The sequence below is a fragment of the Bremia lactucae genome, linkage group LG10 (assembly GCF_004359215.1).
Source record: "Bremia lactucae strain SF5 linkage group LG10, whole genome shotgun sequence".
NCBI classification, from domain to species: Eukaryota; Oomycota; class Peronosporomycetes; order Peronosporales; family Peronosporaceae; genus Bremia; species Bremia lactucae.
Genome location: NC_090619.1, coordinates 1,970,563 through 1,987,366, shown reverse-complemented (window position 1 = coordinate 1,987,366; position 16,804 = coordinate 1,970,563). Strand labels below are relative to the sequence as shown.

Below are 16,804 nucleotides of genomic sequence, written 5' to 3'. Positions count from 1 at the left end.
GTAGGCTCAAATATGTTGAGCGCGACATCCCTCCAACGAGGATGACGGTGCGTCTAGCGACAGGCGCATCGATAACAGTGATGAAACGCGTAGTGAATTTTCACTACACGTTAAGAGATTTACAGTATGATGATGATTTCATCGTACTGGATTTGGATGACAAATTTGATGTCATCCTAGGTTTACCTTGGCTCAGAAAATATGAGCCAAAAGTCAGCTTGCAGCATCGATCTGTAAAGATGCCTGCCACTTGTTCATCAGATGGTCATCTGGTGAACGTCTTGGAGCGTCCACAAGCGTGTGGATGTACTACAAGTGAGTGCGATGGCCTCACTTGTCGTACGGTCGTAAGTACAACTGCACAAGATTCCAGTGTGATTACTAATAACACTGTGGAGTCAGCTGCCGGCGGCTGTGCTAATGCACAGGCAGCGCCGAAGGTCCACCACTCGAAGAAGTCGAGTGGATTTAGACATGAATGTGCGCCTGGCGGGCGACATTAAAGGAGTATACCGGTTGCCCCAAAGGGACAACACGATGAACCTAGGTCGTTTAGAGAGTCGACCGTAGAGGACCCGACTGTGATAGCGCAATCACACTCGGAATACGTTAAGAGGTCCCCACGTACTTGAGGAGAAATCTCCTCAAATAGTTAAAGTTACTAGACTTCTGGATCCCGAGGGATTAATCCCTCGGCAGCCTGTGTATAAATTCCAGGAAGAAACCGAGACATAAATGTATTGGATAGTGACGGTTCGAGAGTAGGCGCTTCTTCTCTTGATCTGTATGCGCCTCCGAAGTTAACTTCGGAGATAACTCAATTACCAACCCTAGAACCTAAGTGGTTCTTGAGAGATCTGCATAGTGATAAAATCAAGCAGATCTGCGTACTCGTCACATAGGACGATTACGTAACCGACACTCGGTCAGCGGTAATTTTTGCAGAGAGCGAACGGGTTCTCAGCAGCTCATCGATGGACGAAAGTGTCCTCGATGTGAAGACTCGGATTGAAAGATACAGTACTCAATCTTGGGAGTCACTCAAGGGAAATCCTCTCTACGAGGACTTACTAACTTCTAACAATCCGTTGGATTCGGTAGCGGCTTCAGTGGCGCACTGCTGGACGGTGTAGGCTTAAGGCGCTGACACTGTTCGCAAGAGCGAATATAGTTGGCCACCCATCAATGTAGGTGTGGCCATCAAAATTCTTCTGACACTCGTAAGAATGTCTTTTCACGGCCCAGATGCCCACTAGATGATGGCGCATCATGTAGCTCTTGAAGGATCATCAGTTTGAGATCTATGTCATGAGGCACATAGATTCTCAAGGGATAACAAGGTGACAGCTGATGCCATAGCATGCCATCGTTTTAGCTAAAGCAATTTAGCTTAGCTTTTAGGTGCGACGGAAGGGAAACCTTTCGTCCACCAAAGTGATCCAACAGAAGGCGACAGTGGTCGTCCTGACTATAGCTATCTTTTATCTCAGAGGTTAATGAGCTCGTCACGTGGTATGCCTTCATGGCTGCTAACGTTGACGGCTGGAATTGTGCTTAGCACTAGACACACTTTCCTGCTGTCTTATCCTGAAGTCTGGTCTGCGCGATAAGCGTCAGCCCAGACATTCGACTTACCCGGCTTGTATTCAACTTTGAAATTAATTTCAGAGAAGAATGTGAGCCATCTTGCTATTAGAGGCGAGAGGTGCGGTGAGTTTATTGCGGTCCGCAGAGATGTGTGATCCGTATAAACCGCAAATGGTTCGGTGCCCAATAGGTGCCCTCAGAACTTGACCAATGCATACTTTAATGAAAGTAGCTCTTTGTCATGCACAGGAGTATTCGTTTCCCCGGCTTTAAAAGCCGGGACTGATAAGAAATGACACGGTCAACGCTTTCGTCGTCCTTCTGCATGAGCGCGCTACCGATTGCAAAATTACTTGCATCGCAGACACGCTAAAGGGCTTATCCGCGTCTGGCAATGCCAAGAACGGTGCCTCTACAAGAGGTTGCTTCACTGATGTGAACGCATCATCTTGCTTTTTTGACCAAACCCATTCTGCGTCCTTTTTAAGGTGGTCAGATAATGGTTAAATTTGCTCAGCATAATTCTGGCTATAATAAGCAAGTAATTAGCGAACCCTAGGAGTTGGTGCAAATCCTTCACATGCCGTGGGATTGGCCATTTCCTTACTGATTTACCTTGTCTGGGTCTGCTCGCACGCCATGTGTACCTACAATGCAGCCCATCACAGGTATCTTAGGGGCCCCTATGACGCTCTTTTGCAAGTTGACGTACAATTGGGCGTCCTTCAGAGTGTGCATAACAGCATATAAATGGCGCTTGTGTGACTCTATTGCGGTCAACCCATCCTCGGCCCTACTATGCACAAATACATAGTCAAAATAATGGGGCGTGTAGGCACGGTGCTGATGCATCACGTGATCAACCACTCGGTTGAATGTCGACGGTTCGTTTTCCAAACCTAGGGGCACCACAAGCTACTCTCAAACTATATCGCTTGGGGTGCTTACAGCTGATTGGCTACATCGGACTTTCTGATGAGTACCTGATAGTAGCCATCCTTCAAATCCAACGCGGAAAAGATAGTTGACTTATCTATGGAGTTCAACAAAACATCTTTTCGCGGGATTGGCGTTTGCGCCGGTATGGTCGCCGTGTTCGGCTTATTGTAAGCATAAACCACGCGGCATTTACCGGTCGCTTTACAAACACAAAAGGTCGAGCTGCAGTGAGGCGACTTGCTCTCACGTACATGTAGCGCCTTGGCTCGCTTGTCGAAGAAGTTATCGATATTATCTACTTGTTCTTTCGGCAACGGCCACTACCCTGGTCACACAATACTTGGTGCCAGATTCGAAGTCAATTTCGTGCTCGATGGCTCGGCATTTCCTCGGGAAATACATCGCGATGTTTCCACAAAGCCTCAAAGGACGGATTGTATCTCAAGGCATCCCAGCCTTGAGCAGCGAGCCATTTATTTTTGTCCGTTCTAGGACGCTCTCGTCCATTGTGGACGACGAGCAACAGCCCAACAAGTTCTCTTCTGGAACTGGTGTGACTATTCGTTGATCTTTCCTTCCTTTAATTCGGCAAGGAACAGATCCTACGACATATCCGGGAGTATTACTATCTCCTCGGCAGATTTAAAGACTTGCCGTAGCAACCCAACTGAGGATGCCTCCGCAATTCGTCTTTGATGGCCTTGAACACCTCGGTTGAAGGCCCTTCCTCTTTAATAGGATCTGTTCCAAAAGTCACTCGTTTAGACGTGCCTTTGATCGTTTTAATATTTTGAGTACTCGATTTCCGAGTCACCACGACCTTTGACTGGGAAGCGGGTGCTGTTGCTCTCCTGGCTGATGCACTAGCCCTTCATCTCGTGCACCTTTCCAACCTCTACCACTTCCGGCAGAATGTTGGCAGTCCGTATCTATGGACTTCGTCTTCGGATATCCCAAAGACGATCACAAAAACAAAAAAACTTTTATTTTTGTAGACAGATTCAGCAAGATGGTCCATCTTGTTGCAGTACCTGAGTCGATTACGGCTCCGGGCTGTGCCCTTCATCGACACGGTATTCAAACTCCATGCCAGCTGATTGTTAGCTCATATTTTTGAGCCAAGGTAAACCTAGGATGACATCAAATTTGTCATCTAAATTCAGTACGATGAAATCATCATCGTACTGTAAATCTTGTAACGTGTAGTGAAAATTCACTACGCGATCCATCACCGTATCGATGCGCCTGTCGCTAGACGCACCGTCATCCTCGTTGGAGGGATGTTGCGCTCAACATATTTGAGCCTACGACCCACTAGGGACTGGCAACGAATAAAGTTATTCGACGCCCCACAGTCCACTAGGGCTCTTAGTGACAAATCATTTTGTCACTTTCAACTTTAAGGTGATGAGGTATACCTCATCGCCAAGTGCAGAGACACATAATGATTGTGCGTCGGGATCGACTTTTGTCAAAAGATTTGCAAATTCTCTTGAGGTTGCTGGATCAGTAGGACGTCGCGCCCCTACTGACCCCAACCATTTTTGCCGGTCCGCTTCGTTGTTGCGATTTCGCAACAACGTCGGACCCGTGACCGTTGCCCTTTTTGGCATTAGGTCCATAATTACGCTCAGTACTTCTCGGTACTGGGTGTGGGGCACTGCACTCATGAGCGTAGTGTGGGGCACTGCACTCATGAGCGTAGTGTCCCAAAACTTTTGACAGCGATTGCATTTCTGCAATCGCTTGTTGTTCGAAAAGCAAGATTTCGGCATGAGAGATCCATTGGTTCTGGACCTCCAAGCTCGTGTCGTCTTGGAGGACGATACGATGACGAACAAGCTTGATCCTGTCTTTTCTTCTTCAAGCGTATCTAGTTCCAAACGGAACAGGTGGATCTTTACGAGACCATCCGTAAGACCTTGCATGAACACCGTCATCAACGTGTCTTCATGAACTGGGTTGTTCGTGATACAACTCACTAAGAGTCGTATGTGCTGGGCATAAACGTGAACATCACGCTTGCCTTGCTTGAGTTTCAGTAGCTCTAATCGAGCTTTGAGCTCAGTCCTAGGCGGTTCAAACGTCTGTTTGAGCCGAGTTTTAAAAGCCTCTAGCGACCCAAAGACATGTGGGTCGCGCAACTTGAGGCCTAGTGCCTAAGTTTTGGCACGACCTGCCAAATTTGACTGAGCAAATGCGAAGAGCCCTTATGGCATCTTCCAACTCGACGAACCATCTAAAGAGGGAGTCTTCTTTAACTCCCCTATACGATTAAACCGAGTGGCGCAGCGACCAATCACGTTGGACATGTTGGCTCTTGGGATTAGAATCTTTCGATTCTGCTACGCCTCTATACCTAGCTCACACGTCAAACATTAACGTAAGGTTTGGGACGACGCGTGTGCGTCATCCAAGGTACAGGGTTCTGTACCTGTAGTAATCTCAACAGTTCTGCCTGTTAAGAGCCTTGTTGATTAAGAGAGGCTACCTTCTCCTTCGCCTCGTCAAGTTCATGTTGTATGAACTTGGCGATGGCTGAATGGAGGGCGTCTCTGTCCAAACCGGACAGCATGGCCAAGATAGCATCATTCCTAACGGTCGAACTCATTCGTTCGACCGCACTCCTTGCTATGTCACTTAGAAAAGGAGCAGCTATCACGCGAAACGTGATGCGTATTACCATTATCATCTAACATGTCCATGTTAATTGATAGAATTGTGATGGACGGACTACAAAGTGCTACCAGGTGTAACGGGGCACTGCCGACTTGTACTGCTTCAGTAGAAGTCCACTTCGCACTGCTTCAGTGCGAGTGGTGCCTCACGTCACCTCACGTACACTAGTACGTGCAGAGGAAGACTCTCTTTAAAACACTTGCTTTAAAGAGGGTTAAAAGTAAACTTTAAATATTATAATTAAGTTCTTCTGTTTCTATTTATTTGATACGAACTAAATTATAAACTAATACAAAACATGTAATAAAGTATTATATGTCTCTCTCTTTGCGCGCGTCCTGGACCGCGGAGCAAGTAGATTCAATGGCCTATATCTACCAATGGATAAGCTTTTCGAATATTAGTATGTAAAGTAACATTCTCCCAATATTATCTACTTTTTACATAATATATTAATTAACAACCTTTAAGTGTTAATTTCATGTAACGACACACCCCATTACACTAAGACTTCTTAGCTACTTAGAACTTTCTCTTCACGTCGTGTACGAGCTTTGTCGCAATAAACTAGGGATATTTTGTGTGAGGAGTAGTCTCTCCAGAAAAGCTACTGACTAGCCGTTCGGGCAAAAGCCACGGCTTCTTCTCAGGGGCAAGACGAGACATTTTATTGTCTGCACTCACCCACTAAAGCCAGGGGAACCACGAGAACTTTATAATAATCGAGGTACTGTAATCAGTGGAGGTTGACTAGTATTGTTGTCAGTAATGAAAAAAGGTACACAGTTGCAGAAACACGAAAATCTAAAGTTCAGTTGTCAGATATTTTGATGAGCTTTTGTAATTAGCTGGTGCAATTTTATTTGTTTTGCACGAGCTAAATGTTCGTTACATATTTAAAGTCAGATAGCAGATATTCTGTCGAATGCCGCGTGAACTGATGATTATTGAGCAATACAGTCCATTCCAACAAGACTTCGTTTTGGCTTCACTATTCTTTTCCAAGGGGGGGGGGACATATTGAGCGCGTGCGTTGGTAGGTCTCATTTCATATCATCGAGCGCTATTTACTACGACAGAAGAAGAAATTATACAGCATTAGAGTCAGGTCCCACCGACAATATTACCGTACAGTTATGGAATGCATTGTCAGTGAACCGGTACGCGCAACAATAACGAATCTAATCAAAGAATCGTTTCAGAATACCTATGTAGCCGATGCGCTATTGTTGCTTTGCCCAGACGGAATTTCTGGGCGTGAGTAAACCATCATGATAAATAGAAATATAGGTCTCATTGATGGCACAAACTCGGTTCTTAAGAGTTTACTACGCGACAAGCATGTTCCTTACAAGCTGTGCTTACATTTCGGTTAACGCATGCTGATAGTGATTGCTGCTGCCACAGCGGCAGTCTCAGCGCCTTGAAAGCGCTAAATTTAGTAATGCGTTGCTGCACAAGCGCGGGATTATTACTTTAAGATCGACTTCAAATTTCACTGATTGCAACAGATTGGCTGCTGCGTTGACCGCTGGATTTTGCGTTGTAAGCAATTCTGAAGAAGCTATTTTTGCCATATTTAGACCAGAAATATGAAACGAGGGAACAAACTCTATGTCTCAACCACGCGATTTTGATGAGCCTTGAACATAGACGCGACTAGAAATTAGCCTTGTCTTTGCTCTATGATTTAAATTTTTCACATAAAGTAAATTCTTCAATGCAAATGCTATAAAAATTAACTAAATCCGGATTGCATGGGATACTAGATCCTGTGCACATCATGAATGTGAATTTTGCAGTGTCGAGAAAGTATGTCTTGATCCGGAGTTTTTATGGCTCAAAGTGTCGTCCATGCTTCATACGCAGCTGGCACGAAAAGGCGTTTCCTTTCAGTACTGAATGCAAATGTATTCCTCATTCCTGTATTACGAGCCGACCACCTTTCCTTCCATGCCATGGAATTTTCTTCAATTACATCACAACGCATTGATATGCATCGCTCAAATTGAGTAATTCTGCACTTACTTTTAATGGTTTCTTCTATAAAAAGTAACTCTGTAAAGCAACGACAGCCGAGCAATAAAGTATGGGTCCTTTCTTGAACTGCGTGTCGAAGCAATAAAAAGCGGGTGACAAACAGCTGTTAAAGTTTTTTTATTTAAATAGGCAGTGTTTCTAAATAGATTAATGAGCCCACATTCATATGTAATAATTTTCAGGCTTTTCCTGCGAAATGACACTTAATCGACGTTCCTTGACGAGCGAACGTGATGCACCATCTCAATGTCCTAGCCTTTCATACGGTTTCAAACATTGAATAGAATACTCGTGGTCGCTGGAACGAGATCTCTATAAAGGCTGGAATTCCAATAGAAACGCCAATTTCAGATGCGCCATCTGGTCGCCCTATCGTAACTTTTGCTCCTGCTGGTGGCAGAGTACAATAGGGGAAAGGGGGGTGTTTCTGCCTTCGCAATTAAAAGAGTCAGTTTTTGTTGTACGGTAAGTGACTCGCGCCAAGTGTGGCAAGTGCACCGTCAGATTGTGACCAAATCTCATCGTTGCGAAGCATCGGTATTATCGCAAACTAGCGCTTTACTACGAGAGACCCAAGGTGTCCATTGTCTGGTGTTGGAGCTCCTTCTCTTCGTTTTATTTTTACTCACGCACATTCACGGGGTAGTAAATACACGCGTGGTGGGGTGTTAAGGTATGATGGTACGCCGCGTCGAGGAACTTCAGGATTGGATCTGCAGTGTCACGGCAGCGTCTAACGATCATGGAGAGCACCTTTCAGACATGCTCCGGGACGGCCAGTTGCTGTGTCAATTGGCCAATCGAATTGAACCTGCCGCTGCACTGAAAGTGAACAAACTGAACACGGTGTTTCACTCGAAGGCCAATATTCGTCTTTTCGTGGACTGGTGCCAGAAGAAAGGTCTTAAAGAGGGTGAAATCTTTCAGCCGGATGACTTGCTGGACTCGGATGCCAACTTTAACAGTGTGCTCGAGACCCTCTCGATTCTCTTTGATAGGTTTGGCACCATTGGGTACACAGGCGAATTCGAAGAAGACCCTGCTTCTGATGTTGAGTCCATGACGTCTACTGGTAGCTCACTGGACTCGTCACCGGTCAAAAAGGTCAATAGCAATAATAACAAAATCAGTAACTTTATGAAAGGTGGCTTTTTATCCCGAAAGAAGAAAAAAGTCGTGGATGAATTATCCGATCATACGCCTCCGTCGACGCCTCCACCAGCATCGCCACAAGTTGGAGGTGGAATGTTGTCCCCGAATACAGGCAGCAATCAAAGCACGAACGCTAATCGATTAAATGCTTTTTTAAGCCAAGTGCCAGCTTCACACGGATCTCCGTCGTCGAATGAGCCTCGTGCGAAGAAATTGCCGACGTCGAAGCCACCAAGTGTCCGGCGACCTCCTTCACCCAAGCAGCAGCCACGGTCTCAACCGACGACAAGTGACACGCGTAACAAACTTACAGCCTTTATAAAGACTAATCCATCGGCGGTCGAGAGTCCTATTCGAAGTAATAATCAATCCGCACCGACTAAAGCACCGCCTGCTGTTCGAGCAATGGACAAGAGCAATCTAAGTGCTCCTTTGTCCAAGCCAGGTGGCAATCGACTGAATAATATAATGAACCAGCAAACGTCTGCATCGCCTGAATCATCTAAACCCCGGTCACAGAGCAAATTGGCAGCTTTCTTGGCCACGACCAGTCCGACTCCATCAGCTTCGTCGACACCACATCAACCATTTGCAACACGAAACCTTTCTAAAAAGCCACTTGTAGCAAAGCCAGCACCGAAGGTGCATACTTCTCCAGTGCCTCATAAACCTCGGCACGTAATTGAGCGCTCTTCAGGTCATTGTAACTTTGTTCGCAAGCGTCAGACGTACTGGGTCCCCTTAAAACGTCGCCGTAACATTTTCAGCCTGGAAAAAAAGCGCAATGCCTTTATGCAGGAGCAGCTAACCATTAAAGAGGAACAGCTACGTCAGCAGGCAGCAGGCGCGAGCAACAAGCAAAATCTAATTGTACCCGGGGTGCAGTGCTACATTCCTGATAAGGAAGAAGTGTGGCTGCTTTCAGAGATTGTCGAGTATAACGATCGTCGTAAAGAAGTGACGATCACGGCATTTATGGATTCTGGGGATACGGAACAGCGGGTGGTGGATCTGAAAAACCCAGAGATTATCCGAGCAGTTGGAGGTCCAACAGCCATAGAAGTCGAGTCGCTCCCAATAGCCATTCTTCATGACAATCCAGAGGGTGTGGAAGACATGCGCTTACTTCGATACTTGAATGAGCCGTCGATTTTGTTTAATTTGAAGCAGCGGTTTGAAGCCTCCAAGCCCTATACGTATACGAACGAGATTGTCATTGCCGTCAATCCGTACAAATGGATTGAAAATCTCTACGGCGATCATTTACATGAACAGTATCTAAAAAAACCGCGAGATGTGCTACCTCCACACGTGTACTCGACGTCAACGGCTGCATACAAGCACATGAGGTCCAATAACATGAACCAAAGTATTCTCGTTAGTGGCGAGTCTGGTGCCGGGAAGACCGAAACGACCAAAATTGTCATGAACCACTTGGCAAGCGTGGCTGGTGGTCGCAAGGACAAGACGATTGCCAAAGTGATTGATGTGAATCCACTTCTTGAGTCGTTTGGTAATGCCAAAACGACCCGCAACGACAATAGTTCGCGATTTGGTAAGTTTACACAGCTGCAATTTGATAGTCAAGGAAAGCTCATTGGTGCCAAGTGCGAGACGTATTTGCTCGAAAAGTCACGGGTCGTTTCGATTGCCGAGGGTGAGCGAAATTATCATATCTTCTATCAGCTCTTAGCTGGTCTATCGCCTCAGGAACGTAATGAGTTTGGCCTTGAACCTGATTGTCACTATCAATATGCTGGTTCCCTAGCTGAGATGCAAATTCCTGGACTAGATGATGCGAAATGGTTTGCAGGCACGCAAAAATCGCTGTCCATTATTGGGTTGGATACGAACGCGCAAAAAACACTTTTTAAAATCCTGGCTGGTGTTTTGTTATTGGGTGAAGTACTATTTGAGACGAAAGGAGAGAGCGGATCACGTATATCAAGCGGCTCCGCGCTAACGAATGTTGCGAAAATGTTCGGCCTTCCTTCATCGAAAATTGAGGACGCGCTATGTAATCGTACTGTCATTACTCGTAACGATAGTGTTACGGTACCTTTAGCTCCTGTGGAAGCAGCAGAGAATCGAGATGCATTGGCAAAGACGATCTACTCGAAGATGTTTGACTGGATGGTAGTAAAAATCAATGCTGCTATTAGTACAGATGAAAGCCGAATTAAAGGGCAGATTGGTGTGCTCGATATCTTTGGGTTTGAGGACTTTGTTCACAATGGCTTCGAACAATTTTGTATTAATTACGCCAACGAAAAGTTGCAGCAAAAGTTTACGACGGATGTGTTTAAAACTGTCGAGGACGAGTACATACGTGAAGGCTTGCAATGGGATCACATCACTTACCAGGACAATCAAGGGATTGTCGAAGTGATCGAGGGAAAAATGGGTATCATTGCGCTGATGAATGATCACTTGCGTCAGCCGCGAGATACTGAGGAAGCTCTCGTGAACAAGATTCGCACGAATCACCAGTCAAAGAAAAATGGCGACGTGAATGAAAGCATTGCTTTTCCAAAGGTCAAGCGCACGCAGTTTATAATTAATCACTATGCCGGTTCCGTAACGTATGAGACGGTAGGATTTATGGAGAAACATCGCGACATGCTGCAAAAAGATCTTCTTGACTTGATTCAACTCAGTACAATGTCCCTGCTTCCAGAACTCTTTGAAGAGTCTGAGGTGACACCGGAAGTCGGTAACGGACGCACCAAAAAAGGACCAAAGAGCCTTGGCTCGCAATTTAAGACGTCGTTAGCCGAATTGATGGACAATATTAAGACGACCAATTCGCACTATGTGCGTTGTATTAAGCCCAATTCCAACAAGAGCCCAACAGAATTTAATAAACGCATGATTGTCGAGCAGCTGCGTTCCGCTGGTGTCATCGAAGCGATTCGAATCACACGCTCTGGATACCCGAGTCGTTTGTCCCCTCAGGAACTAGCGACTCGCTACGCTATTATGTTTGCACCATCCATGCACAGCAAAGACGTTCGCCGCACATGCAGTGTCTTTATGGCATCCATTGGACGAAAATCTCCACTCGAATACCAAATGGGCAAGACACTCATTTACTTTAAAAGTGGAGTCATGGAAGAGCTCGAGGCCATGAAGTCGGACTTTATGTACTACGAAGCGCGCACAATTCAGCGCTTTGCCTTGGGCTTTCTAGCGCGTCGCCGCTTGCGCCACAAAATTCGTGCTGCTGTTGTGTTGCAGTCTTACGCGCGTATGTCGTTGGACTTTAAGGAATATCATTTCCAACGTCGTGCAATTGTCAAGATCCAACGTGGTTGGAAAACGTACAAGGCGATTCCTTTCGAGCCCGAGTATAATGAGTACCCTGAAGACGAATACAATGATGGTGGCGAGTGGGTAGATGACGACGATAGGGACATGGGCGATGACTTTGACGAAGACTTGAACTCGTTCCGTGGAAATCGCGGTCGATCGGTTGCCGATCGCATGGAGACATTTAAAGTGGCTCACTCAGATCGTCGGGGTAGTGTCAAGCGTTTGAACGATCTATCGGCTCGCGCCAAGAGCTATATGAAACCACGTAGTGGCAGTGGAAGTACTGCGAGCTCAAGTGGCATTTCGTTGGAGGATGAAAACTCGATGCTCAAGATTGAAAATCGGAACCTGAAGTACGATTTAGAATTGATGCGTGAGCAATGCATTGAGTTACAAGCCATTATCCTCGAAATTCACAAGAGCCGCAAGAGGTAATCGATGTTTGTTGAACCATTCTATATATAATTTCCTCGTTGTGCTTGCTATAATGACTTGGAAACAAAAGTTTTGAGTAAAATGTCGCAGAAAGCAGTTAAGAAAAAATTACTTTATTGATATTACTTTGGGTCTTCAGTCATAATGTGACAAATAATTTCGTATTTTGATGATGCCGCTTGCGGGAGAGGCGGTTTTGAAAATGATAATTAAGCGATACTTTGAAGAAGTTGTTTCGTGTCGGGAGAGAGACTTTGCACTGTCGATTCATCGGTATAGATGGTTGTAAGGTTGAATATCGACCTTCGGCACGTCAAGTGTCGAGTAAAGGTTGTTGATTAAGTAAATCATTATCAGTGTCTAAAATGTATAACGTTTGTTCCCGTGAACACTTTCAGCGCTGCTTGCTCCAATTGTTAGGAGAATGCCAATTAGGAGAAATTGAGCGCTTAGCGGGGGGACAATCAAGATTGGACATTCAGGCTGGGCAAGAAACACTGCATGTCGACTTGGATGCAACTTCTTTCGCCGAAGTTGCACCACCAGCTATAGCTGTATGTCATCGCTCGATCCTTATCATTCGTGGAAGCCATAACGTAAGTGATGTGTGCGAGGTAGAGCAAATTGGTGAATTTGTGAGAAAAAGTGCAAAGTGCAATCTCAAGATGAATACAGCCGCTCTTGGCGATATTAATGAGAAGAATGAGGCTTTTGATGAGAGCAACAATCAAGTGCTCACGAACGACGTTGCTACTGGAGACAATTGCGCGAAATCTTATCAACTTGGTGACATCCATCCACCGGCATTAAAGCTTAATATAGAAGCAAAAACCGCTTCATCGGTGAACAAAATATTATACAGCGAGTCGTCCTCAAAAAGCAAAATCGTTCCTTCTGAAAAGGGCCTGTTTTCTTGTCGTCGGATGATTAAAGATACCCGCTCAAGCTACTATTTGCCACAGCAAATGCCGGAGTTTAAATACACTTCGCAGGATCGCGGTGTGTGTCAACTTTAGTTTTGTAACAAAAAGGCTGACGCATAAATATCTTGTATAAAAGGCATAAAACTGGACATCATTTTACAACAAATTCACGACAACCATGGTGATATCCGTGAGCTCGACTTTACATTTCTTGCAAAGAACGATAAGTGCCTTGATGCTGAAGGGTGTAATCTTGCTGCACGCTCGCTATCTACGAATCACACGGTTAGCAAGCTCGTAATCCAAGACCATGCCATCGGAGACGATGGAGCTGAAGCTTTAGCGAAAATGCTGTGCCGCAACACAACTCTTGAGTATGTGGATCTTCACGGCAACTTCATAGGTGATCGAGGAGCTAAGGCATTGGCACAAGCACTGTACGGACACGACTCGCTGAGGCATTTATGCCTCAGTAACAACATAGTCACCGATTGTGGTGCATCAGCGCTTGCTGAGGCCATTAGATGCAATTGTACACTAACGTCGTTAAATTTGACCAATAACCAGATTAAAAAGGTGGGGAGTGAAGCGCTACTTCACGCTTTGGATGTCAACATGCACTTGGAGGGATTGTATTTGGAGGCAAACGATGTTCCAGCATTTGTTGTTAGTCAGCTTGCGGCGGCGTTGGCACGCAACCGCGCCGAGTCGCTGATACTTGAGTCGCATGCCGCGGAGAAGGAGGCAGAGAAAATGAGGCTTAAAGCCTGCGGCTTAGATACAGAAATGATTGACATTGAGATGGAGAAAAATGAGGTTGAGACATGGGACGATGATGACAGTGACAGCGCCTCAAGCGGTTTTCTCAGTTGCTCTGGTCTTACGGATGTCCCGCTGAGTAGCAGCGGGTCGTGGATTTAACACAGCGTGCATATTAAATTGTGCCATAAAGAATTAAATTGTTAGTTTTCATATATGACATGCATCCCATCTATTAAATCTAGCAAAAGTAGTTGTCAATATTGCTCGAAGTGTCATTGTCAAATTCTTCGCGGCACTTTAACTTGATCTTCAATTTGTCTTCCTGGTTCTGATGGTAATTCCTTACTGGTGTGCATGTTGAAGCTGGTTCTGAACAGAAACAGCCCCACGTCTCAAGATTATTTTCTTTCAACTGTGTGTTCAGCTCCCAATCTATTTTACATTCTATGGCGCTGGAAAGCTCAATGTGCTTCAGTGACTCATCATACCAATCATTTTTCTTTATCGGCACCGTGCCGAGAGGAGAAAAAAATTGATGGGTTGGACGCGGTAATTGTTCAGCAGGTACGCAGATTCCGACTCGCAATTTTGAGACTGAATGGCTTTGCGTGCTGGCAAAATTGTTTTTCTTATACGAAATTGCCGCCCAGGTAACTCTTGAAGCGCACACAGTAATAGGTGAAATTGCTGTTGGGCTAGCCAAAGGCAATTCATCATGCATGCTTTGCCAGTCTTGAAGTGAAGGTGAAGCCAGATGGTCAACAAAACTTACTTCCAATCTTGGACATTTAAAATCAGGGAGGCCGACCATCATGTCACTGAACATGGGATCATTTCCTGCATCGACATTCCACTGCTTATCGGCGTCAATACTGGCAAACAGCGCTCTCGGATTTGTAAAAATATCATAATTAAATCGGACGTACTTGCGTAAATTCTTGTCGATAGAATCGGATGAAGGCACAGGAGATGTATCAATCATGTTGCAGCTTGCCAGCACGGACACCACATCATACACACGGCGATGCACATCACGGCAAGGTGCCTCCGTCGATGAGCTTAATATTAAAGATCCGATAAATGTTTTCGCTTCCACAAGTCGAGCACTGATAGCGGGCAATCCCACTCCAGACTGATAATTTTGCTGGAACAGCAAGCCCAGAAAGCATACCGTCATCGACACCAAGCATGGCCACTTGTCAGCCGCAGCCTGGTCCTCAAAGACTTTAACGAGAGCGCTATCTTCTTCTACAATACTATGGTTTTGTGATTGACGAGACTGTCTAAACTCCGTCATTATTTGAGCAGACTTGCTTTTCAGCTGCACCAGATGCTGCACTACTGACGCTTTTCCATAATACAAAAAGTAGCCTCCACTAACTTTTCTTTTCTCGTCGTACCGAACTCTCTTGATCACTCCAATCCCTGTCGTCACGTACGTCCTGTAATGTGAGTTCTAATTCATCGACATCTACAATAGATTATGTTACCTTCCAAGACGTGAAGCACGTCGTATATGCGTCTCTTTCTCGGCACTACACAACACACATGAGGACGACAACGCCACCTTGCAAAAGCAGGACGACATGTGCATACCCTTCATCCTGTAGATTTCGCTGGATGGTATGAGTATAGGAAACGCAGGCCCAAACGACGATCCTTGCAAGTTCTCATGCTCGGTGAAGAAATGTAACACAATGCGCGTTCTAACAAGATGTCCACTCCTCGTCAACAGAGTTTTACCTCGCTAGACAAGCGCTAATAAACGTACATTGTCCCTAGGCTCTTCGCTACTGCAAATTTTTCTTGAATGTCGCTCCACAAGGCTGCTGGAAGGCTATTGTCCTGTCTCTTTGGAATAGGACTGACACACCGTGACCGCGCTTGACGCTTGCGTCGCTTTAGCGGCCGCTGATGAGCATTTTTATTTTTGGCAGACACCACTGAGGCAACGTCCTTAGTGCAGGAGAAGTGCAATTTACGTCGGTGCGCACGCATCTACTTGCGGTTAGTTGAAAAGTAAGTGATACAAAAGGTAAGGTATCTGATCTTGACGTGACCATCACTCCAAATTTTGCATCATGACAAGTTGAAGTGTCCATGAAGGCTAAATTCTTGAAACTGAAATCAATCTTCAACCTTAAGCAACATTCATACAGCAAGTGACATCCACAAATGGCCTGGCTTGGCCATTTTCGACTAATAAAAACTAGAAGCGTTTAAGTCTGATTTGCTAGGGAAATATAAAATGAAGAAACATTGCACACATATTATGCTGCATTTTGAAAACGTGGCGTTTCAATCGTGGACACATCTGATTTGCAATGGTTAGTGAAAAATTTACTTTTGCATAAGAGTCCAAATTTAAATTCAATAGCTTTAAACGCTGCCGGCGTGTTAACGCGGCGCGCTTAGCGCGTGGTTGAGTGGGTTTCTTCGCAGACGACCCACCAACATTACCCCTATGGCGCCGTGTATGTAAACATAGGTCGCTAGAGTGACTGAGAGAATTAGGCGGCGCGTAAAGCAGCTAGCAGTTTCTCCTACCTCTTTGATAAATCTTATAATGTAAATTCGTTCTTAAAGGGGGATGGGGAGACGGGCAAAAAATGCTCTAATGTTAGACAGTCCCCGTTATGTACACTTTATGTAGGCGGGCACGTCGTAATGCGGCCACGCTCTACTTAAGCACACACCCTATGTAACGGGGTGTATCGTTACATGAAATTAACAATAAAAGATTGTTAATTAATATTATCCAAAAGGCAGATAATATTTGGAGGAAATTACTTTAAATAGTAATTTCCTGAATTCTTATCCATAAATAGGTATAGACCATTATGTCTATTTATTCCGCAGACTAATCAGCTGTAGAAGTAATCAAAGAGAGTTACGAGATAAGATAGATAAGAATTCATTTACATGTTTAGTATTAGTTTATAGTTAAGACAACATTTACAAAGATAGATTAACAA

At 45.1% G+C, this 16,804-nt stretch overlaps 3 protein-coding genes across 3 annotated transcripts; 2 read left to right on the top strand and 1 right to left on the bottom strand.

Annotated features, from left to right (window-relative positions):
* Window positions 1-7,923: 7,923 nt before the first annotated feature.
* On the top strand, window positions 7,924-12,144 carry CCR75_005909 (uncharacterized protein; the record flags this gene model as incomplete). Its single annotated transcript, XM_067963983.1, has 1 exon — window positions 7,924-12,144. One exon carries the CDS (start codon window positions 7,924-7,926, stop codon window positions 12,142-12,144), a length of 4,221 nt encoding a protein of 1,406 aa, XP_067814675.1.
* Window positions 12,145-12,391: 247 nt separating this feature from the next.
* On the top strand, window positions 12,392-14,381 carry CCR75_005908 (uncharacterized protein). The gene is made up of 2 exons (XM_067963982.1): window positions 12,392-13,143; window positions 13,204-14,381. The coding sequence occupies exons 1-2, from the start codon at window positions 12,510-12,512 to the stop codon at window positions 13,986-13,988; spliced, it is 1,419 nt and encodes a 472-aa protein (XP_067814355.1). The 5' UTR covers window positions 12,392-12,509; the 3' UTR covers window positions 13,989-14,381.
* On the bottom strand, window positions 14,068-15,827 carry CCR75_005907 (uncharacterized protein; the record flags this gene model as incomplete). The annotated part of the gene is made up of 3 exons (XM_067963981.1): window positions 14,068-15,271; window positions 15,320-15,576; window positions 15,597-15,827. 3 exons carry the CDS (start codon window positions 15,825-15,827, stop codon window positions 14,068-14,070), a joined length of 1,692 nt encoding a protein of 563 aa, XP_067814682.1.
* Between the last annotated feature and the right edge of the window lie 977 nt (window positions 15,828-16,804).